The sequence below is a fragment of the Mesocricetus auratus genome, unplaced genomic scaffold (genome assembly GCF_017639785.1).
Source record: "Mesocricetus auratus isolate SY011 unplaced genomic scaffold, BCM_Maur_2.0 Super-Scaffold_100043, whole genome shotgun sequence".
In the NCBI taxonomy this organism is placed as follows: Eukaryota; Metazoa; Chordata; class Mammalia; order Rodentia; family Cricetidae; genus Mesocricetus; species Mesocricetus auratus.
Genome location: NW_024429220.1, coordinates 4,321,161 through 4,347,206, shown reverse-complemented (window position 1 = coordinate 4,347,206; position 26,046 = coordinate 4,321,161). Strand labels below are relative to the sequence as shown.

Genomic DNA, 26,046 nt, shown 5'->3' with positions numbered 1-26,046 from the left:
CAACAAGGATGTCTGTTCCACTATGTTCATAGCAGGAATATTTGTAATAGCTAGATCCTGGAAGCAACCTAGATGCCCCACAACTGAAGAGTGAATAGAGAAATTGTGGTACATTTACACAACGGAGTACTACTCAGCAGAAAAAAAAACAATGGAATATTGAAATTTGCAAGCAAATGGGAGGCACTAGAGGAAATAATCCTGAGTTAGGTAATCCAGACACAAAAAGACAAACATGGTATGTACTCTCTCATATATGGATTTTAGATATGGATCAGGGGAATGTCAGCATACAATCCCAGTGCCAGTGCGTCTGGGAAACAGGGAGGTTCCCAAGAGAGATGCATGATACCCCAGAGAAGTGGAATGAGGCAAGATATCCTGAGCAGATTGGGAACATCGGGGGAGGGGAGAGAGAACCAGGAGAAAGAGGGGAGAAGAAGGCATGGGGGAGCAGGAAGGTTGTGTCGATGTAAGAATACAAGAGAGCAGGATGAGAGATACCATAATAGATGGAGTCATTATAGGCTTGAGGAGAGAGCTGACACTAGTGAGATCTCCTGAGATCTATAAGGATAACACCAACTGGCAAACTAAGCAATAGTGGAGAGACTACAGTAATAACCCCTCCTTGATGATAAGGTTGGTGATTACCCTATATGCCATCCTAGAACCTTCATCCAGTGACTGATGGAAGCAGAGACAGATACCCACAGCTAAACACTGAACTGAACTCCTGGAACCTAGTGACAGAGATGGAGGAGTGATGAGCAAAGGGATCAAGACCATGATGATGAAACCCACAAAGACAGCTGACTGGATAAGAGGGAGCTCTTGAATCCCAGACTGATGGCTGAGAGGCCAACAGGGGACTCATCTAGACTCCATGAATGTAGTCTCAGTGAGGAGGCAACAGAAATCACTAGGGCCTTGGGTAGTAGATCAGTGTTTACCATGGTGTATGAATGATTTTTGGGAGCCCATTTCACATGGAGGGATGCTCTCTCAGTCTGGATACACGGGGGAAGGGCCTAGGTCCTGCCATGGATGAAATAACAGACTCTGGAGATCCCCCCAAGGAGGGCCTCACCCTCACTGGGGAATGATGTGGGGATTGGGTGGGGGCTGGGGGAGCTGGTGGAGGGACAAGGGAGGAGGAGTGGGAGAGGGAGCTGGGATTGACATGTGAAGTATTCATGCTTCTAATTTAAATAAAAACATATATTGAGGAAAAAAAAGAAACACTCCTAAAACCCCCACAAATGATGAAATAACTACTGGATGTATCACCATTGTCAACCTCAAATAAGTAGGAAATAAGGGACTAGGGTTTGGGGGAGGGGATTTTCCATTTGGATAAGGTTATCATCCTAACTAGTAGCGTTTAATTGTACTTTTAACTAGGTAAGTAGTATTTATTTGATATTGTTTTTTAAACATGGATTACTTATGAGTCACTTTTGTTGAAATTAAGTCTAAAGTTCTCCTTCCCTGTAGTAACAGAGCTCTCTTTATATAATTCTGTACTTATAAGTCTTGGCAGATTAATTAGGAGAGGCTGTGACAGAATGCTGGGCATGTATAAATTTATAATTTGATTTTGACTTGTAGAACACTTAATCTTTGGAAGTAGGGAGGTTGTCTTTGTTAATTCAATTGCATACCTTTGTGAAGATATTCATGTAGAAATTTTCAGGTGGTGCCTATCCATGCAGCCCAGTCAGTCTTCAGTAATGACAGTAATACTTTACATAGCCCGTATTTTGTCACGTACAGTCAGTTACTTCACTGTGTTTATACACTCTGTGACACATAACAGGGAATACTTTCAAGGACTAATGTGGATATATGGTTTTAAAGAAATTAAAGCTGAAGGTACACTATTTAGCAATTTGGTGACATTTTCCATTTCTGTTTATTTTTCATGAATGCTAATTGGTCTTAACATTGCGACAAAGAATATAGTGTGGTCTTTATCCTGGAAATAAAAATAAACTATGAAGCTACCTTATTCTAATTTTTCTTTCTCACAAATATATTACCCAGCTATTTAAAAATCACTTTGTTTAAATAAACCCACAAATAAAGCAAAAGTCTCTGTGAACCCAGGGTTAGACTGATTTGCTCAGGGAAGTTTGCCCATTGTTTCCGCATGAAACCCATTATTTTATTTTTCTTTTGTATCTCTTGTGATGCTAATTAACTATTCCTTCCAGTTTAGTATAGTTGTGTAATGCCCTTATTATCAAAGCAAAGGACCACAAAAAGGAGCGACTTTGAAAAGTTCATTTGAGGCAGGCTCAAACACCCATGACTTCCACATGAAGGCTTTTTATTAACAATAGCTGGGTGTTTTCACTCCCCTTCCCTGCCTTATGAGTTGATATATCAGTATATCACATTTTCCCTCTTTAATTAGGAAATACTATAGTGTGAAAACTGATATATTACTTAGAATCTCAGAAAAGGACAAAAGATCTCTAGCAAGACAGTCCTGCCAGGCCAAGGAGGTAGAGAAGTCAGAATGAAAGAAAATACGAATAAGCGCCCATTTCAACCATGTTGAATGCTTGCCCTGAAAGGCAAGGCAAGTTCTCAGAGTAGATTCATGGAGGCTGTTTGTTTTAGGGAAGCTCCCCACGGTCTGTCATGGATGGATCAACATGTCACCTCTTCTACAAGACAAGAAAGAGAAACTTGAGAATAGTATTTGTGAGATGGGGAAAATGTAGATGCAGGTGTGTTAATGAACATAGTTCTACTTGCCAGAGGCTTTCTAGCTAGTCTGACTTCAGGAAGGAGTATGCAGGCATAGCGGCGATTATGTCAAGTTAACACTACTGGAACCCCCAAATGAAAACTTCATGCTAATTATGTTCTGTACATATTTTGAAAATCATGCTTCCCAGTCACTGCATGGAGCATGATTGAAAATTATAGCCTTGCTTCGAAGCTCTATCACCAATTACAGAATAAAAAGTAATGGGCTCCTTGTGCCTCATCCATAACGAACTGACATTTCTGGCCACCGGTTTACTCAGGTGCTGAAAGCCTTCCAGCTCAAGGTGTAAATATGATGAAAACCTCACAGAGAATAGGAAATATTTATTCCCTACTGTCTTTTCCTCATATATCATGTTTACAAGTTTCCTCTACTTGAATTGCTAATATGAATTGCATTAAAATTAATTGATTTATCATTCTAAATGAAATTAATGGCTAGTACGCCAAGATGGGGTACTTTGTTTTACGCTGATGAACAATGCAATGGTCCCTAGGCTTCTATCATTTTATAATGACATGTGAATACACACAGAGGAGAAACAAATTTCTAGTTGCTAATAATGATCTTCAGAACTGAATAAGGGATTATCACAGTTTGCCTGGATATTCATTTTCCTATGAAATGTACTTTGGTTTGCATTATGAGGAGTAACAGTATTGATGAATGTGATATAAAAAACAGACCTCCAAATAATGTTATGTAGCACACTACAAACATTGAGACTGACTTATGTTCAAAATGGCCAAGGATAGTCTCCCTTTAGGTGGAGATAACAAGTATCTGCTAAGTACACTGTGAGGGGAAACTCATTGAATATATCAACTCATTTGAGTCACTGTAACAAGAGATTGGAGAGTGAGTATATTTATAAAAATACATATTTATTTTTAAGGTTAAAAGTTTCTTAAATGTTGCACTAATATTTTGGTGCCTGAGAGGTTCAAATATATATGATACTGGTTATAGCCTATTGCATCATGTCATTGGAAAGACTGGAAAAGGTCAAATGCATGGACTGGCCTAACTTTGGAACAACCCATTCTAGGAAAAACTAATATAGTCACCTGAGATACCACCTACAACTATGGAACAGCATTGGTCCATTCATGTAGAGAAAACTCAATTATCTAATTACCTCTACTAGGTGCCAATCCTTAAAACTTTGACCATCTTAAACTTAGACCAACTTGTAGGACATGAATTTCTGGAATGCAAACCACACAAAATCCTTAACACCCAAACTTATAACTACCTAGAAGCATTTATTCTACAGAACTAATATTATAAGCTGTAAAGGGAGACTTTTCCTCTGCCAGCTGCTTTGGTTTTTCCCTGCCAGCCACTTGGGCTCTGCCACATTGTAGTCCCCTAATAAACACACAAGACGCTGTATTAATTATGAAGCTGTTGGCCTTGTTTGTTTCTTACTGGCTAGCTATGACTTAAGTATTTATCCCATAGTTATTAATATAAGTATTTCTCTTACCGGAGAACTTTCCAGGCTTCTTATCCCTATGGCAGTTACATCTTGACTTCCTGTGTTTCTCCTACCCAGAGTCCTCCTCGACTCCTAGTCCCACCTATCTTGCTTCCCTATTGGCCAACAGTGCTTTATTGACATATACACAGGACTTCCCCCATCAATAAGCCCCACTCAACTAAGAACAAAACAGTAAAATATAGAGAAATACATATTTGTAGGAACTGTATGAACTTTCTCATATGTATAGGCTGAGAGAGTATCCCCCTATGTGGAATGGGCTTCCAAAGTCCAGGCCTTCCCTGAACGTGGGTGTCAGTTAGGAGGCCAGATTGAAATATTTCTAAGAAACTAAATGCAAACCAAATAAAAATCTGTTTTTTATGGGATCTTGGTAGATTTACATATGGTAGAATGAATTTCAGCTACTTACATAAAATAAAATAAAATAATAGTGTTAATTACAGGAAGCCTGTGCAAAGCAGATAATGAAAGATGGGGGGCATTTTGAATGAAAGAAGAAAATGTGTGGAAATATGTTCATTCTCTTAATCTTGCAATCAAACCAATTAATTAAAATCCTGAGTTATTTTGCATTTTCCAGTATGTAACTGATTTTCTGTAACCTTAGCTGTAAGGGTTGAAAGAGGTGGGTCAGTGGACTTGTGCAAATTTTACACTGTAGTGACATTTTACATGGTGATTCTGAAGGCACTCTTCATTCACCATGAGCCTCTATCACGGCTCAACAGCAGTAATGTGCCCTCTCCACAGTCTTCCCCTGAAGAGGAAGTCTTGCAGTTTTACTGAGGATAGCTAATTTCACACAAGCCTCAAGACACATGCTCAAAGGTAAGACACAAGAAACAGTGCCTGAGAACCATGAGTTGAGAGAATCTCAGATAACAAAAATGAAGACTGGAGTGGACTGGTGCCCCACCCAGAGAATTAAAAAGCAAATGGAAGGAAGAAGAACATTCGGCAGAAGTAGTGATGTGAGTGCGTAAGGCCTCTGGCTATGTTTATTTCTAGCCATGTGCAGAATAAGCATACTTGGACATCTGAATGAACATTCTTCTTGCAGAAGAAGCAGCTCAAGACATATTATCTCATTGTTTGCACATCCAGATTAATTACATTGACAATAATTACATTGTTAGTAGTAGCTGTTCTGCTGCCTCTCATCTCTCCTGTAAATACAAACTATGCTTACTTCAAAGACTTGGTTGTTGGATGTGTTGCATTATGCAAATCAAGGATTAACTTCCTCCCATGCTTTTATTGCAGAAATATTTGGGATTGTAATTTTCATGATGTCCTGAACACTACAATGAGACAGTCATGGTTCTCAAGGGAGGAGCTCCAAGGTACTTGGCTACAGCTGAAAGAAGTTCATGGGATGTTTTATTTGACATGGCTGAAGGAGGATTGGATTGCACTATGTAGCTAGGAAGTAAAAGGGAAGTTCTAAACACAGGCTTTTCACAGAGGTTTCTATGGATGTGCAATTGTTTCATTTTTACCAGGTCAGTAATTGGGAAGACATCCTATCACCCCTCCACATATTCTCAGTAGCAGGGGTACTTCTACCGTATCCTAGAGCCCAAACCTGTACCATAACAAAACATTTTGCCTAGAAACTTTCCTTTTGCTTTCAATATTACATGGGTGCTGTAGGTACTGCTGCACTTGACTGAGTTCTCATATGAAATTGGTTGTGTAACACTATTTAAGCCTACACATTTTCCTTGCTAAAGAATACACACTAACTGGAAAAGAAGCTGCACAATGTGTCACCTGATATTGAGTCTCTTGCTCCATTTGATAATAGATCTTGTATTCCCATTCAGTTATATATCATGTATCCCCTACACCAAAGAAAGCAGAAGTACACACATATGCCTGTGTCTTCTATATGTCCATCCATTGGATAAAGTCCACATAAGACATATGTAGTCATCTTAAGTAGAAGACATGAGTAGAATTTTATCAGGCAGTTACTCAGTTATTTCCCTAAAATTTAAAATTGAGTCACTATCTTTGACTTTGAAACAAGAAAATAACATGCAGTAACTATACATGTTATAATCAAAACATACACATTAAACTTGTTTGATAACATATACACATATACATAGACACAGATCACCCTTTTAAGTAATGTAACCCCCCATAATTATAAATGAAGTGTATATGATCATATCAGCAGAAGTCCATGTGAAAATGCAGCCTATGAAGATGGAGTCTTGATAGAATGTAGTTAATACTCAAAAAGCTATATAAACAGAATTAATGGCATCAGTTGGTCCAAAACACTTTTGCTGCTCTGGTATTATTACTCATAGTACACCATTTACTGTAAAAATGAGACTTTTAATAGGGTATCCTCATCATTGTAACCAGGGATATTAAACTCAATGGGTAAGAATGCTTAGAATTTTATGGACAATAGCTAAACTACTTGACCCTCTTTTAAAGAATGCCTTTGACACATTTGATCTTTAGCTTTGGGACATATATACTCCTTTGAGGATAATGTTACAAATCACAAAGTGTCATAGATACCTAATGGGTAGGACCAATGAATATTACAATGTGCAGGGTAGTCCCCACCACAAACTTCAGCCTTGCTTGAGATGAGAAGGCATGCTCTAGAGATGTGACGGTTGTCAGTGCTCTCATGTCACAGTTTTGATTGTCTATGATTTATCTTAAAGAAGTATTGTAACTCCCATGTATTTCCCTGATAAGTGTAGACATCATAACTAGTAATATTCTGTCCTTGCCCCAAGCGCCTTGAGACAATTAATTCCATTTGCAAATGAATTCATTCATTTAAAAAACAAGCCCTCTCTCTTACCATCCCTCATAAAGGTTTTTATAATGAAGGCAAAATTCATCAAACATTTATATTCTGCAAGGCACTGTTAGGTGCATCATGAGTATTTTACTCCTTGTTCTGTAAGATGGGTAAAGTTGTTACAGAGACTCAAAAGACAATGTGCCTCAATATAAAAGTGAACATCTGATTTATTGTTTTACTTTACTTTTAAATAAAAATTAAAACTTCATACAAGCCTGTCTATACCATTCTTTCTTGCTCCTCAGCATCTTATTTGTGCCCTTTTTGCCATTGACCAGTTCATTCCTACTTTCATTGTGTATGGGTGTGCGTATTTCATGTAGCTATGTGAACTCTAGAAACCACAAATGGCTCTCTAATTGGAATTAGGTCTATTCAATGGAGGGAAACTATACCACCACGTACTGGGAACCTATCCAGCTACCCCGGGAGAGACAGTGTGGACATGAATCTTAGAGGAGAATGCCTACCACTTCACTAAATCAGCATTATTTCCAACTGCATTCCAACTATTTATTCCTACATCCACAGATAAATGTAGCTCCCTACACTCATAATACAAACTTCTCTTTAAAACAGTGACCATTACAGAAATTCACAACCAGTAGAAATTCAGAGAACAGCTTATTGTAGAATGCCCAGCCCCAGTGGACACATCTATAACACAATTCCTTCCCTAAGGCTCAAGGAACATCATAGAAGAAAAATTCTAAGTGCTAGAGGACCAGGAACTCTGCTATGAGACTGTATCTACTAAGGGAAGCGTCTCCCATAATAAATCAACAATATGGCTGCCTAAACAAAACCTGAAGACGTTTATTACCAATAGATAGACCAATATGGAGGGGTGAACTTCCATGTGCCTCATCAATGGAAAAATTTACAAGTAAATAACGAATACCATGAGAGAGGGAAACGTTTCTCCTAAGAATGAGACTAGTTGGTTTATCAATACCAGTGGGCAGCCCTGAAAATCATATATTTTCAAGTAACATCAAATGAATCGAGAAGTAGGTTATATGTATATGTGTGTGAGTGCACACACGTGTGCATGCATATATGTGTAAATTAATAACAAAGAAAAAGTTTGGAGAGAGGAAAGGGAAGGAGAAAAGATATTAAATACATTTAATTAAATATAAAAAGGTATAGATAAATTAAATATAAACCAACTAATTTACCTCTTAGAATTAAAAATAACTAGGAACCACGAATGAGAATAAACATGGTATTTGTCTTTTGGAGGCTGGCTTAATTCTTGTAATATGGTTCTCCCTAGTTTAATCAATTTTTCTACAAATGGCATAATTTCACCTTTCTTTATGGCTGAAAACAATTCAGTTGTATAAATATACTACATTTATTTCCATAACCCTCTCTCACTGGTTCTAGGATTTCACAATTTGGAGTACTGCTATAGTAAACATCGACGATGTACATTTATCTCTAATATACTGATGCCAGTTCTTCAAACAAAATGCTTAGTAATGGTGTGTCTCAGTCATGCTGATGATCCAATTTTGGTTTAGGAGGAATTTCTCTACTAATCTACATAGAGGATAAACTAGTTTATGCTCCCACAAGCAGTTTGTAAAATTCTGTTTTGTCTACATCCTTCCCAGCATACATTGTTACTTGTTTTCTTGACGGTTGATACTCTGGCTGGAATATAATGAAACCTCAGTGTAGTTTTGACTTGTATTTCTGTGATGGCACTATAGTGAGTTTAGACAATTTTTTGTATGTTTACTATGATTTCAATCCAAGTAGCTTTCTCCATTATGCTATTTGGTCATTATTGTCCTACACAAAGTTAAATATACTCCACAAAGTATGAAAGTGTCATACTCAGAATCTACTAACCATGTTCAAAGTCATGTACAACTTTTTTTAAATGTTTTTTAAGTTACCACCCAATTCCCTGGGACACAGGAAATCCACCTCTGCTCCCAAGTCATTACTAGCTCCTAGGATTTACTCACCAGTTATTAACTAGAATACACTAAGTGTTCTAACACCTGTTCCACTGAGCTTGGTTTCCAGAGCTGATTCAAAACTTGCCTTTGGCCTGAGGTTGTTTGACTTGGTGGCTGTAGCTTTTGTAGTGCTCACTATTTTATTTTATTTTTTTTTTATTTTGGTTTTGCGAGACAGGGTTTCTCTGTATTGTTTTGGAGGCTGTCCTGGAATCGGCTCTGTAGACCAGGCTGGCCTCGAACTCACAGAGATCCACCTGCCTCTGCCTCCCGAGTGCTGGGATTAAAGGCATGCACCACCAACGCCCGGCAAGTGCTCACTATTTTAAAAACAACAACAAAAATGAACTGAATTTCAACTTCTATATTAGATACATACCCAGTAAAAATAATTATAAGAAAGTTTATACGATCTTTGCACCAATTTATTGTTTTTTTTTAATTTTTTTACTTCATTTTACATTCCAACCACAGTTCTCCCTCCCACCCCTCTCTCCACATCCCCCTCACCTCTTCTCACCCAACTCACCTCCCCACTAGCCCACACCCAGTTCACTCATCCTCAAGGTTAAGGGCTCCCATGAAGATTCTGCATAGTCTGGCACAATAGGTTGGGGCAGGGCCAGTCCCTCTCCCATGCATTAAGACTAAGGATGGCATCGCACCATGGGGAGGGAGCTCCAACAAGCTAGCTCTTGTGGGCCTACTGTCACTGAGCATTTAATCACTATAAATTAAACAAGTTATCAAGTACATTAATGACAGTTTAAAATAACAACCACAATTTTTACAACTGGTGAATCTTAAAGATAACTTTTTATGAAGATTACCATAATCATAAAGAAAAATATACTGATCCTGGGAGATAATTGAAATTGTACTTTTTGTTTGTTTAGAGTAAAGAACCAGGTATCTTTTCCCCAAACCACTATTATGTCAGCATATTGACTTAAACACAAGAATTTCAAATCTATGTACCCATGCATCACTTGTATGTGTATTTAGGGAAGTCTTACAGCATAATCCAGAGACTTACAGCATAATCCACTAATGAACTTTGAGGCACAGAAATGATCTGGGGACCCACAAAAGCTGCTGAGTTTGACCTTTGATCGCAGAGATTGTTCCACTCAGTGCTAAAAGCATCCTGCTCCTTTCCAAGTAGAACTTCAAATAATATATTCAACTCCTCAATTTTAATTAAGATTCCTTTTCTTGCTCCAAATTTAAGTGATGTTCCAAAAGCATTTTTGTCAATTGATTTCTCATGTGAGAAATATAATTATGAACTAAGTTTCGTTAGTATCACATTCATACTTTTAAATAGAAAAAAATGTGAATAAAATGAACAAAGACTCCCACACACACATTTAAAATGTCTAATTCTCTAAGTTCCAGAGTGCATGGACACTGTATAAGAATTCTCACTTTCTAAGGAACAACTGCATCTCTCTGGTAGCCTATCACATGTTAGCATAGTATAGTCATTAGGAGAAGGGGGAAGCCTTAACAAGCACTCTGAGCCTTATTTATAAGGATTTAACTACATGTTACTAAAACAACAGATTTAAAAACCAGTCTTCAACTACATAATAAAAGGAAGATATATTACTGCTGTTACATGTCTAAGGAGTTACTAAAGAGGCCCACATTCAAATGCTATACTTTAGCTCAGACAGGAACTAACAGAGATGGAATGTTGTCAGCACAAGCTTCAGTGTGTATCCATAGGTTGTCAGTCCTCAAGAAGCACTTGGGATAAGTGTAGCCACAGTAGTGATGTCAATCTCAGCCCCAGGCTTCTGGCATTACCTGAAGGCCTCAGAGGCAACTGTTGCAGTTATCACTCTTGAAGAATGACAATTCCTCATCTCCACCTTCTCTTGATGTTCTATCAATTTTCTAAACAGCCATTCCATAGCACTCTTCCTCATTAAAATGCCTTGAATTATATACTAGCCTACACCTTTCCTGGCATATTATACTATTTATACTGGTTTGCCTTGTGGAATAAGTGGAAACAACAAAAGGAGGATGAAATCTTGGCAGAGGTTAAGCTTGGCTCCACACTCACCGGGTTCTCAGTGGTCTAAGTTGCTCACTGGACACCAGATTGTCACTGTGCATATGAATCTGAAACTTTAAAGCCAAAATGGGGATATTAACCCAGACACATAGGCTAGGAGGAAAACTGTGCTGATCAGGTCTATGTGTTTTTAATGGGCATAAGCAACTTGTGTCAGTATAGGACTGTGGCCAAAGTGAGCTAGGGGATTTGCCCACTTCTGCGATACCTGCAGTGGAGGTTAAGCCAGTACCGAGTAGCCGTGTTGAGGTGAAGAGTAATCCTTCTCTTCAAAACAAGAGGAATGAATGCTTCTTTGTTGTCCTCCAGATGAGAATGGGAAAAGCCAAGTCATTGTTTAATATCATAATCAGTCTTGACACTTTGTACCAATGATATTGTGAGGTGACTGGAGAGAAGCCACTGAAACTTGTGCAAACCATAATCTCGGAAGAGTTTGTTTCTTGTTCACATAACTTACTGCTTTCATGGAAATACTAATCACTATTGATGAATATCCCATTAGTTTTATGGCTCAACTGTTGAGGAAATCAGTGCTATCTATAATCATTGAAGAGGTAACATGACACACCCAAAGGGTGGCTTTTGGGATATGACACAGTCTAGAATACTTCCCATCTACTTACCAGCTGTGTGATTTAGAGAAGAGTTCATCAACTTTCTAATAATAAGCTTGCTAGCATGAAAAGTGAGGACAATGCATTTTGTTATGAAACTATACAATAAGCTTATACATAGGTGTTTGTTAAATGTTAATTCCTTTATTCTTTACATCTTCTATCACTCCTACATGGTTTATAAAGGGAAGCCTTTTGAAATTAAAATTATGAAATTCTAATGTGAGGAACTAGAAACATCATAATACCTATTTATACAGTTTTACATTATTAAAATTGTATGCAAATATTTAGAGCACAAAAGTGTATACAATAAAAAAATTTAGAGGCCTGGAGAGATGGTTTGGTGGTTAAGAACACTGACTTATCTTCCAGAAGACCCAGGTTCAATTCCCAGTACCCACATGGCAATACCAGTTCTAGGGAACCTGAGACCCCATGGCAAAACACCAATGCACCTAAAATATAAGTAAATAAATAAATAAATAAACACACAAACTTAGGTAGTATAGATTCTTTTATGTATTTTTATTCTCTATATCAATACAGAAATGAAATATGTATCAACTAAAATGTTTTACCCCATAAAATAACTTATACTTTAATATTTCTGGCAATGACATTATAAAGAGAAAACAATTTAGAACTTGATTGATTAATGGTCAATGAGGAGGGTCTTTCCAAGACTGAAAAAAGCTAACTCGTTTTGGATTCAGGACATTAAATCCAAGATTTCTACAGATATGCATGCCCCTTAAGCATCTACATTTTTTTTTTCATCACTGAAAGCTAGGTTGGCTGTGTGTTTGGTTTCTGTTTTTGGAGAAATAGTTCAGGAGTACTTGCTAGTGTGTGTTGAGCATCACTAAAAGCTACCTTTCCTCCTGTAGAACGTACTCAGATATCTGGTCACCTATTTGTGTAAAAAACAACTTCTCTGAAAGCTGGTCCTGGCAAAGTAGGAAAGTAATGGTGTGGCTGAGTAAGAACTGCAAAGCAATTCAGTTCTCTTTTCTGACTTGCCTGAAAAGATAGGATCATTGTGAAGGTTTTAATTGAATCAATTGTTGATCCTACATCAGATTCACTTTTAATTACCCCATGTGAGAAACTCTTCAGACACTCCTAAATTCTTCATTTGTGCTTTAAAACCTTTGACTGCAGTAAGCATTGGTTTAATCTCCTATTAGCTCAATCCCATTTGGCCCTCCCAACAGGGCCATTCAGTCACATAAGTGACATTTAGAAAAGTTCAGCATTACAAGAAGACACTATAATTCATGTTAAGCATCACAAGTATAGCAATCATATTTTCATAACAATACAGCTCATGGTTCAGAAGTCTTTAAGTCACTGATCAACTCATTACACATTCAAAGAAGGAGAGCAATTTTAAAAAATCTCTTTATTTCTCATTATGTTTATTTTCTTATCCATTTACTGGGACTGAACCAGGTTTCAGAGTTTCATGAATAGTGAAGGTAAATTTGAAGGAACATCAGAGTTATGATGGCATCTTTAACTTGACATTCATAGAAAAATTTGAAAGTACATGCATCATTGCTTTTTATCTGGAACTGCACTTAATTTAAACCCCTTTTTTATTTTCCCTAAAATGTCTGCTGTATTTTATATACTTTCAACTTCTATAAGCTGTTTACACTTGCTTCATATCAATGGCGTTCCATCCTCAGAATCATTTAGTCAATTTGAGGAACTAATTTGAATAATGTTAATGAAAGTCAGCAGAATCTGAAAACTACAGAATTTTAGATGAAACAGAAAGAAAATTTCATTTTATTCCAGTCCATCACCTGCTCCCTTTCAGGCACAAAGGTCCTGTGGGTAGCTCACAACAGAGCCCTGTTTCTGCAATGAGTTTTTCCCAATTGTTCCACAATGAAAAAGAAATAAAGCCAAAGGTTAGTGCTCCTTGCTATATACCCACAATGCTAAATTGCAATGCACAAATAACTCTTGACTACTGCATTTTTAAGTAAAATAGCAGTAACTGTAACCAGTGTTTCTTTCTTAATCACCATTTTGTCCAAGTGTGTTTGAAGTAGATGCTGTTGGTCCTGCTTGTGTCTACAATCTTCAAGTCTTGTCTGCCTACTTGTTTCTGTTAGTTACTTAGCATAATTACCCCATAACCTGGTTCTAAGCATTGACAATGAAAACTTAGATTGGTATGACTTAATAGTCTTAATTTGTTTTACAAAACATTATGGAGGTATAAGTGAGCATGTTGGCATTATATTCCAGGACACACGGCTATGAAGCCAAAACATCCAAGGAGTATGTTCTCAGCCCTCCAACAGGAGGGCTGCTTTTTATTGAAAGGATGATTGGCTTTCTGGGAGAATATATAATGAATTAAATACCAATATATCCTTATTCTTAGAGAAGTTGCTGGAAATATTTGAAGTTCAAGGTTGTATATTCCATGTAACCACTATATCAATGTAAGCTCTGGAGGAGTACCTGTCTTATAATGAGTAAAGAGATAAAGGCAAACCACATGAAAAAGTCAGATCCCAGTAAGAAAGAAAGAAAATAAAACACCAATGTAGTTAGGAAAATGGAATGTTCTGTGGTTGGAATAATAAGTAAAATTTATGTCTTAATATTTATTCCTTTTCTTTTGTGCTAGATGTATTCCTTTATGCTACCACTGAAGCCTTGTGGTATCAAATGGATAAGTCAGTGTAATCACTTTTAACATTCTTTGACTTCATACTTCTGGTAAGAATCTGAGTCTAATAATTAAATTAAGGATTTAATGTAATTAAATGATGATATTTTTATGTATAGGATATACCCTCCAAAAGAAACCAATAAATTAAAACTAACCAAGAAGACATATTTGTTTTGTTCAATGACTAAAAGAAAATAATTATAGAATTGTTGTGTAATATTCCTTCCTTCTATTAAAATACTAAATACTCTCTATAGTGGGAGAAAAGAGACTCTTTAGACTCAGAAACTGAGAGCAACTTATAAGGCTCAGAAAGTAACTAAAGCATAAAAGATCCATAACTCCTCTGTCAGAAATTATACATACGGTGACAATTACTGAGAAGTAGAGACTATGCACTTGGTCTACCTGTAAGGATGCAATTTCAATGAGTCATCCTCCATACTATAGTTTATTTTTTCAGTAATATAGCTGCCTTTGAGTCATCCAGGATCCTGTAAGTAACCCCAATAAAGTCATTTTATTAAGATTTTAGATGGAATCATGTGTTTGTTATCATTGACTTATTTCCTCACATATCCTCACAAAAAGACATACAAATAGTTTCGTGTATATGTAACATGATGAAGTATTTACACTCTGAAAAAAGAATGGTTAAACTTAATCCACCTTTCTGTAAAATTATAATACATTTTAATGAATATAGCAGGAAGGGGTCCATCTCAGTGAGAAAATGAATGGGAAATCTGCATCATCTGCCACTGCTCAGAACCCTTTGACTTTTCTCTTCTATAATTGAGACTTCCAGGTCAGAATACACCTTTTTCAAGAAATCTGCTTGCATTTGTTTAGATAAATGAAATATATATATATGTATATGTATATATACATATATATATATATATATATATATATATTTCGTTTCTTCTTACTCCATGGCTGACTGTGAGGCTGTGTGACTTACTCCTGTGTGACTTACTCTATGGTTGACTGTAAGGCTGTGTGACTGACTCCTGTGTGACTTACTCCTGTGTGACTCACTCCTGTGTGACTTACTCCATGGCTGACTATGAGACTGTGTAACTGGCTCCTGTGTGACTTACTCCATGGCTGACTATGAGACTGTGTGACTGGCTCCTTGTGTCCTCCTTCCTCCTTTTCTCGCTCCTCCCATGCTCGTTTTCCCTCTGAGCTTAGAAGTCTCCTCTAATTTATTATCTCTCCCTAGCAGCCACAACCATTTCTCTCTACTGCCTGGCTATTGGCAACGTATCTTGGAAGCATTAGATAAATATTCCATAACACAAACTAATATTCCAAACATATTTGTTAGAGATTTCCTTCTCTCTTGGCCTCAGATGCTACTGGGCATATTTATCCAGTAGTAATGCTCATTTTTAACATTTAGTGTCAAATATAATTAGTCTATTTTTTAAATCAAATTCATTTTCAAAGAACAAAAAGCTGACAAGTTAATCTGAAATAATTGTGAAGGAATATGTTTCACACTCTAACAGCAACTGCGAATTAGAGAATCAAAATTGATGATTCTATTTGAGACAATAATAATAATGTTGCAACATATGTATAATTAATATTACTTGAAGTATAGTTAGATTAAAATACATTGGAATTGGTGGTTTCCATCCCTATGCTTGTATGTCGAGCTATTTCTCAACTTACCCCAATGGTCAGGCCTAACGTACTGAAAGATATGCTTAGAATTTAGTTATATTCTTGATAATTTTCAATTAAATGAAATCATTTTCATTGAAAAAAATGATGTTCTTGTCATTTTGGTAATCTAATTTTTAGGTTGCTATCACTCTTGCATCTTATTTCATCTATAAAATGGATCTTTACAATTAAGACTAGGAATACTTTAATTTATCCATACCCACAGAAAGTATTATCTTATTTAGTACCACCTATTTTTAAATTTTTAAATTTAATATTAAAAAAATTAAAAACTAAAAGTGTAAAAACCTACAACAAATGACAGTGTTATCTTTAGAGAGAGGTGTGGATAAAAATCTCTCTCACTTAATTTTGTAGCTTTAAAAATTGGCTGGTAAAACCATTCTCTACATCATGTGTTATGATAGGGAAATGAATGTGAAACATGTCTACACTCAAGCTTCTATCAAATTTGTGTCTAATGAATGTCAAGAGGGGAGGAACAGAACTGTTATCAATAAATTGCAGTGACTTTTTTCTCTTAATTAAGAGGCATTGTGAGATTAACTCTGGTCAGTTAGTCTCAAAGTTAAATATATACAATATTATGTTCAGTAGAATATAAAACCAAAGTAAATTCTATTTTCTTCAAACATTAGGAAATTAATCCACTATTTTTGAGTATTTATTTCACCAACTTCCATATATCTTTTGAATCTATACTGTCCCACTTACAATAATTGCTGAAGTAACTTTGTACTATTAAAATGCTGGGATGAAATGCCTCTGTGTACCTTCTAAATAAATGCTAGTAAGTTAGAACTTCTCAAACTTGAAAGGCAAAACCATTAGGGTAATTGAAATTCCCATGTGGTGGTGGTTCTAAACTCTTACATCCTTTATCTATGTGCATTTTTTCTGGTTACTCTTTATGACAGTCTAAGCTACAACAGGTCTGCTTCCATCTTTTTCTCATTTTTACTTTCATGCAATCAAATAGAATCTCAATACAGAAATTTAATACTAGAAAGAGTTGTTTGTAGTCTCCATTTAAAAACAATTAACTTTCATATTTAGTAGCCAGAGTCCCCTAAAAACTTATATTTCCCTCTATTAGCTGCATAACTGGCAACGAGAGGCACTTAAAGAAGGCCTTCAATGTGAGACTTTTTTTATGCTCTACACAAATATGGAATCAGTTCATGAAGACCTTCCCTTTGTGGTGGAACTGGAAAGAATAGTCAATAGCTCACACCAAAGATGTCACATGCAATTGTTAGCATACCCAGATACGGTACATAAAGAAATCATGCCTCCACAACTAGATATACAGCTTCTTAAACTTTTTTTAAAGAATTCGGAGATAAGGTTCTGAGAACACTAAATGAATAGGCTAAATACAACCAACCCTTGATTATACAAACCAATTCATGGGATTTTATATTACTTACAGGTAAAGCCCAGTAGAGATTTAACATTCACCTTCCCCCAGTTACCTCAGAATGTGGCCAGAGCTCAACACAGACCTCCTTAGGATGCATATAAGAGGTCAGTAGTTACAATTGGCTTTGACTAAGGGTGTGTATGTAGGTGAGATGGGGAATGAATATGTGTACCTATGACTCTGGGACTCTTACATGCATATTGAACACCAAGGAAATTCAACTCTAGGGTCTGGCACTCCTTTTCTTATAGGAGTACTGGTTGAGGCAGTTCTCAGAGGAATTTCAGTTACTGGGTTAGATCTAGTTTTGTGAAGAAAAATACTAGCCCAGCCCACATGATCCAAAATTGATTATACTTTTATCTCTATGTACTTTTTTTAAAAGAGAGCTCTTTTAATTTTTTTTAATATTTTATTTTCCAGTTTAAATTTAGATAAGAAACGAGGTTGCTTCCCAAGTCAGGTCCAGGTCCCTCTCCCATTCCCTCCTCTCTTCCCGTGCCCTCCCCCAACCCCCCCGTTATCCCCTCATTCCCCCAGGGAGGGTGAGGCCCTCCATGGGGGTGTCCATAGTCTGTAATTTCATATAGGGCAGGGCCTAGACCCTTCCCAAGAGTTTAGGGTGAGAGTGCACCTCACATTGTTCTATGGGAGTCCAAAGTCCGTGTGTATAATTGGGATGGGTACTGATAAATCTGCTGCCCAAGGCTCAATAGATTCCCTAGGCCTCTTCACTGACACCCAGATTCAGGGGGTCTTGATCAGTCCCATGCTGGATTCCCAGGCTGATGCCTGGGATTCAAGAGTTAACCTTTGTCTGGTCAGCTGTTTCTGGGGGTTATACCAGCCCAGTCTTAATCCCTTTGATCATCAGTCCTCCCTCTCTGTTACTGGCTTTCTTGAGTTCAGCTCAGTACTTAACCAAGGGAGTCTACCTCTTCTTTGATCAGCCACTAAATGAAGTTTCTGTTTCCCAGACTCTCTGGCCATAGGATTGTAGGCTGGCACTCCCCAGATCTATGTCTAAAATCCATATATGAGAGAGTACATGCCATGTTTCTCTTTTTGTGACTGGGTTACCTCACTCAGGATGGTTTCTTCTAGTGTCATCCATTTGCCTGCGAATCTCATGATTCCATTATTTTTTTCTGCTGAATAGTACTCCATTGTGTAGATGTACCACATTTTCTCTATCCACTCTTCAACTGAGGGACATCTAGGTTGCTTCCAAGTTCTGGCTATTACAAATAAAGCTGCTATGAACATAGTGGAACAGACATCTTTGTTGTATGAATGGGCGTCTTTTGGATATATGCCTAAGAGTGGAGTTGCTGGGTCTTGTGGTAGGTTCATTCCCATTTTTCTGAGGAATCTCCATACTGATTTCCAAAGTGGCTGAACCAGTTGGCACTCCCACCAGCAATGGAGGAGTGTCCCCCTTTCACCACATCCTCTCCAGCATAAATTGTCATTGGTGTTTTTGATTTTAGCCATTTTGACAGGAGTGAGATGGTATCTCAGAGTTGTTTTGATTTGCATTTCCCGGATGGCTAAGGATGTTGAGCACTTTCTCAAGTGCCTCTCAGCCATTTTAGACTCCTCTATTGAAAACTCTCTATTTAGTTCTGCAGCCCACTTTTTAATAGGGTCCTTTGGTGTTTTGGAGATTTGCTAATCCTGCCAAAAGCAATCTACAGATTCGATGCAATCCCCATTAAAATCCCAGCACAATTCTTCACAGACCTTGAAAGAACAATAATCAATTTTGTACGGAAAAACAAAAGACCCAGGATAGCCAAAACAACCCTGTTCAACAAGGCAACGTCTGGAGGCATCACCATCCCTGACCTCAAGCTCTATTACAGAGCTATAGTCCTGAAAACAGGTTGGTATTGGCACAAAAAATAGACAGGTAGACCAATGGAATTGAATTGAAAACCCAGGTATTAACCCACACACGTACGAACATCTGATCTTTGACAAAGAAGCTAAAAATATACAATGGAATAAAGAAAGCATCTTCAACAAATGGTGCTGGCATAATTGGAGACTGGCATGTAGAAGAATGCAGATCGATCCATGTTTATCGCCATGCACAAAACTCAAGTCCAAATTGATCAAAGACCTCAACATAAATCCAGCCACACTGAACCTCTTAGAAGAGAAAGTGGGTGGTACCCTTGAATGAATTGGTACAGGAGACAGCTTCCTGAACATAACACCAGTAGCACAGACAGTGAGATCAACAATTAATAAATGGGACCTACTGAAACTGAGAAGCTTCTGTAAGGCAAAGGACACAGTCAGCAAGACAAAAAGGCAGCCCACAGAATGGGAAAAAATATTCACTAATCCCACATCTGACAGAGGGTTGATCTCCAAAATTTACAGAGAACTCAAGAAGCAAATCTCTATGTACTTTTTAAGGACCTACTTCTAGTGTCAATGCTTGCTTAAACAAGAGATAGCAACATTCACATTAATGTATGTATATATAGGAGCAATGGTATGGTTCTTAGCAGCATATTTTCTTCTTATGGTGGGTTCATTCAAATAATGAGACCAGATTGACCCAGGAGAATGTATAGTAAATGAGATTCAATAATGAATGCCAATAGATAGGATGTATACACTCGCAAGTTTCTAAGTACTGGTAGGATTTTTCACACTACTGGCACAATTTATTGCATGCTCTTTGAGAATGTTTGTATACTTCATTAAAAGATATAATGAGTGAAGGAGATACACTGTTGAGAGCTGGGTCCTCAGTGTGAAAGAACTTTTTAATAGTATAAATGAGAATCATCTTTAAATCAGATTTTTTCACTATTATGTCAAATCAGAAGCACTGTTTGAGAATAGTGTTATTGAAATTGGTTATTAGGAGTGGTGACTGCAAATTCAAAGAGCAAATATTTCCAGATAATATTCAGATCCCTTGGGTTTCTAATTATCTCCTTTATAGGCATTACTCAAGGATTTCTAATTGAATTCATGACCTTGATCCATAATAATATCTGAAGCTTTCTAGGTTTACTAATTAATCCAGTATTTTACCCTTATATTTACCTTATATTTACTCTTAGTAGTCCTTCCTTGGTACTCTAAAGAAAGATACTTTGAAAGTTAATTATTAGCTAATCCAAATCCCCCCATTATCATCATATTTAATTAAGATTTTCTTATGTGTGCTGTTGTCTTAGCAAAGACTCTTTATTTAGTATTTCAGGCCTCCTTTCTTTCATGCCACAAAAGATAAACTCACTTAGATACACTGACAGCATCAAGGCTTTGAAAATGCATCCATCCGTTACCTTATGAGCAGGGCAGTCACTTTAATCCATCTTCTGCCCATCACTTGAATGTCAAACTCACATGTCTGAGAGTGTACTTTTCTCAGCATGTAGTTTCAAAGCAAGTGCCCAGTGTCTACTCACTCACAAACATGCACTGAATAGGAATTACTTTAACCAACAAGATCACAGATCTCAAGTGTGCTTACTTAGTAATGGACGATAAATGTGACTGATGATGACAAGTTTCCACCCAGCCCCAGTGATTAAAATTCCCAGGTGGTTTTCAGTCAGTCTTCACATCATTGTGTGTGTTTAATATTTTAATATAAGCTTTCATTTGTTTGCTTTTGAAATGCTGGTGATTCAAATGTATGTACTATTTTGTATTACTTGCTTAATTTATTCTAATCAAAGTTTTCTTGTAATGTTAACTGCCAGAGCTAACAGTTTTGAGTTTATTAATGTTTAGGCTATAACAAAAAATTACACACCAACATATCAGAATTTCTAGAGAGTGTGGATCGCTTTTGGCGGTCAAAATGATCTCATTTGAAGAAAGTGGATTTTGATTTCTTTACAGGGTCTAGGACTTGAGTCATAATTCCTTTGTCCTAACATTAATAGAGTAATGTAAAAAAAAGCAGAACAGGGACTCAGAAGTTATTTTGTAAATTATGTCTTCTCTTTTATGGAAATTGCTAGAGACTGCATATAGAAGTCTAAGTCAGAATATTTCATCATCACTTCCCAGAAAGTAATGGAACATGCTACATTTGTATTTCATAGTATGACTTTACAATTGGGGGACTTCCTGTTGCAAAATCAACCACAGATTCTGTTAATAGTGATTTCAACCAAAGAATTTGTAACCTTCTGTCTCCTGGTGTCGAGTTCTGCCTCAGTCATGATTCAAGAATAAGTGGTGGTCTAGTCTAGAATCGCTATTATCAATACAATGTGAGATGTAACTAAGATATATTTTTATAGCTTAAAAATTATAAATTTCTGCATAACTTTATCATATACCACAAAAACCCCAATTATAAGCTTTCTCAATTGTAGTTCCATATGTCAAATCTCATTCCAGTTTCAACTGTGCATAAAATGTCTGTGTGACAGAAATTTTCTTTAAAATAAGTATATAGCTAAACATTTCTCTGATTATCATAGAAAGAAAAGAGTGTTGGCCATGACACTCACATGGTACCGTGCGGAGGTAGAGGTTGTCACGGATGATTTGCTGAAGTTCGTGGTCAACAGAACCCTTCTGAAATCGTAAGTTGAGGTAGTGACGAAGATCCTTATCAACAATTCCTCCTAAAATAATAAAGTTTCTTTGTAAAAGATTTGGAAAGTATAATACGGATACAATTTAATTCTATTACAGGTACATTCATAACACTTAAAAATAATTAATTTCAAGTCACTTTTTTGATATCTAAGGCATTTATTACTATAACAAATTAGTCTATATTCCATGTCTATAATTAGTAACATGTATCTATCTTTATTTTTCATTTAAAGTGTAGTTTTTATACTGGTATGGCATTAGTTACTACTGAACTATCATTTGACTGTCCATAACGTATGTCATTTCAGGGTTAGAAGGCTATTTATTTCTCCATTTCCATTGCTACCCCCACAAATGCTAGCAATCACCACTCTAATTCTATTTCTGTGAACTTGATTGATCCAGGCATCACATGTGAGGGGAATCATACAATATTCACCCTTTGTTACTGGCTTATTCACTCAGCATAATGCCTTCTGAGTTTGAAAGGATTTTTAAGTTAGCTAAGGTTACTATGGAAATAAAGTGATATAAAAAGTTAAAAGAAAAATGGCTACATAAATATTGATGATTTTCTTCCCTCCATGAAATAAATCTAAGTGATTTCTCTGTTATGTAACATAAATGCACAAGTTTTAGCTGGAAATAAAGTTTGAGCAGCTGTTCTTCTTTTGCCAAAAAATAATTTAAATATGTTTGCTATTATAATCTAAAGAAAAACAGGGCTATGGGTTTAAAAAGTCAATGATGCAGTTATATTTAATATTAAGTTTAAATTAATGATAAATTTGTTAAATTATTAATATTCATCTTAAGATTCTTTCTAGTTCCAAACTGGAAAGAATAAATTAGAAAGCAAAGTACTGGCGTCTCTCAAGATTGTTTGAGGCTGAGAGAAGTTACTGCTCTCAAAAAGGACTGAGGTTTAGTTTCCAGCATTCACATGGTACCCACAAATGGCTCCCACGAACTCATGTAGACACACACACACACAGACACAGACACACACACTAAATAAATAAATAAATAAATATCTAAAAGTTAAATGCCTACAGAAGTAAACAACAATACCATAAATTTAAGTGGGATGTCCTTCTGCATGCTCCAATGTGTGTTGCATCTATTGGTTGATAAATATAGCTGCTTTGTCCTATGTCACAGCACAATATATCTAGGTGGGAAAGTTAAACTGAATACAGAGAGAAAAAAGATGAAGTTAGGAGTCACCAGCCAGAAGCAGAGGAAGCAAGATGAGAATGCTGTACTGAGAAAAGGAACCAAGCTATGTGTCTAAACATAGATAAGAATTAATTTAAATGTAAGAAGTCATTTAAATGTAAGAGCTAGTTGGTAATAAGACTGAACTACCAGTCAAACACATATTATTAATGTTAAGTTGCTGGTGGGACAGAAACTTCCAGTTACACCTGGCACCCAATGCAGGGCATGTAGGCCCCCACAAAGCCTGAAAAAGCTTTTAAAAAGGTTCTAAACACACAGAAACAGAGCCAAACTGGGCTTCCTAGTCTCACAGTCACATGCCAGCAGCTGTGCAGAGATGCATCTCCCAACAACTGCCTGCAGGATGGAGCTGGCCACCAGCTGCCATGAGCTAAGCAGCATGGCGGGCTTCCACAGTCTCACACAGGGTTCAGTACAGAGAGGCTAGTAAGCCACACGCTGTATGGCTTGATTTAGCTTTTAGTCATAGAGACGAAAAAGGTTTGTGGGCTGGCAGCATGCTACCTGATGGCACCATGAACTACAGATTTGGAGGAGGGTAAGCATGACTCTGGTACTCTGCCACTGTGTTGGGAAGCCAAGCAAAGTAGAACCAGTAGGTCCTAGCCATGCCCACTTAACAATTTACAGCAGTAGTCAAAAATGAATACAGATACACAATAAGGACAGATTCATACAAAAAATTAAAGCCTCTAAATGGGTCATAATGTGTTTGATAAGTATACATGTGCTTGGGAGTGAGAGGATAGAGGACAGACAGAGTCATAGATAAAAATAAAAATAAGTTAAGGATAATAAAACTGACGTCCTTGAAGGAGAAATACAGCAATAAAAATATTAATGGGCCATGCAAAAATGGAAAACACACAGAGTCTGGGTTCGTATACTATTGTGTTTTCTTTGAATGTTTTGACTGTTAATGAGTTAACTGTAAAGAGACATTTGATTGTGGGGGCTGCTAAACTAAATCAACAAATACATTTTAAAGGTATCTTGACATTGAAATTTGGGCCAAAGGATATGTTACTTTGGAAAAGAGTTTCTGCTTTTGTTTTCATAGAAGATGAGAAGCTATGGATTTCTTCCAAGTTAATATGGTTTGATCAAATAAGGCCCAATTGTCTCCAATAGGAGTGATGGCCCAGGTACTCCAACAACCAGAACAGCTTCAAGGCAACTGGCTGAGACAATGCAGCCTCACAGATTACTACACCCAAAATTTAATCAAAATTCTAATATGTTTCAGGATTACCATAAGATTATTAGCATCCACAATCATCAGGAAGTAGTATTGAAAACTATACCCAAATTCCCAAAATGTTTTTTTATATTTTTTTGTTTTCACTTAAAGAGGGTTGTTCATAAATAATTAATATTCATAGTCAATCTCTTTCTAAAGTCAGAAAGGGGAGGCAGTATAGTAAGGAATACACTGGTATAGATTTGATTTAAGGTCAATTTTATATACTATGTGCATGTTTCTACTCTTGTTTAAGGTATTATGTTTATAAAGCATATTTAGAAATATAGAGTACAATAAGAAATACATATTGATAGTCAAGTATAATAGTCAAAATTATAGTCATGTTAGTCAGGTTTCTTAGATATGCAGTGACATATTTCAGATGGATAGGTAATCTTCAAACACTTCATGGACCTACAGAATATGACATTTAAAATGTTTTAGAACAAACTTTTCTTAACAGTGAGACATGTTTGCTCCTGGGACACCAATTACTTCAGGAGGATGATGGGCATGGAAGAAACTCCTTATGGAATTTGATTTCAATGTGGCAAGGCTAGTCATCTGGGCAAGAAGTTGCTCTTGACTGGACAGCTGGATTGTATGCTATAAAATTGGACATTCAGGACCCACAGAGAAGTGACTGCTGAACTTGACTAAACAAGATCAGACAGTCTTTCAGTGTTCCTGATTCATGGAAGAGCTTAGCAGACATCCTGCAGGACACAGAGAAAAATGACTGACAAACTGCCAATGCAGGTAGACAGTTTCAAATTTCCTGCTTCATTTAGAAGTCTGCCAAACACTATAGGCCTATAAGTTGAAGAAGATAAATGGCCCAACATTTCAGAACACCTTTGGGTAACTGGCAATCAGCCAGTTGTCTCTGTCATTTCTAGATTTTGAAAGTTGTTTTCAATGCACTTCCTGTTTACTTAGGCAATATTATAACCTTCTTGGATCTTTGATAGAGTTGAAAACTAGATAGTTATAATTTTAGTTTCATTTAGTTATGATAAAAGATAAATTAGATATAAAGTTTTAGACTCACAAAGATAGAACATATGATAAAGTATTTTCCTTAACTTTGTTAAGACAAATCAAATAAATATTATAACTCTAATTCTTGCTTAGTACCTGTTTTTGTTACATTGAATTTTACAAAGTTAAAGTTAAAAATTTCCTTTTTAATTAGACAGAAAAGGGGAAATGATGAGAGATTGCCCTCTGTACTCTGTAAATATGTGTTGCTTTTATTGGTTGGTGAATAAATCTGCTTTGGCCTATAGCAGGGAAGAAAATAGATAGGCAAGAAAGCCAAACTGAATCCCGAGAGAAAAAAGGCAAA

At 36.6% G+C, this 26,046-nt stretch overlaps 1 protein-coding gene across 7 annotated transcripts in view; it reads right to left on the bottom strand.

Annotated features, from left to right (window-relative positions):
- Magi2 (membrane associated guanylate kinase, WW and PDZ domain containing 2) overlaps positions 1 to 26,046 on the bottom strand; it is a 1,397,005-nt gene that overhangs the window by 957,677 nt on the left and 413,282 nt on the right. For all 7 annotated transcript variants that reach the window (XM_040735144.1, XM_040735143.1, XM_040735146.1 and 4 more), the window contains exon 2: positions 22,123 to 22,239. In XM_040735144.1, coding sequence (XP_040591078.1) covers positions 22,123 to 22,239 — 117 coding nt within the window. The remainder of the gene's footprint in view (positions 1 to 22,122; positions 22,240 to 26,046) is intronic.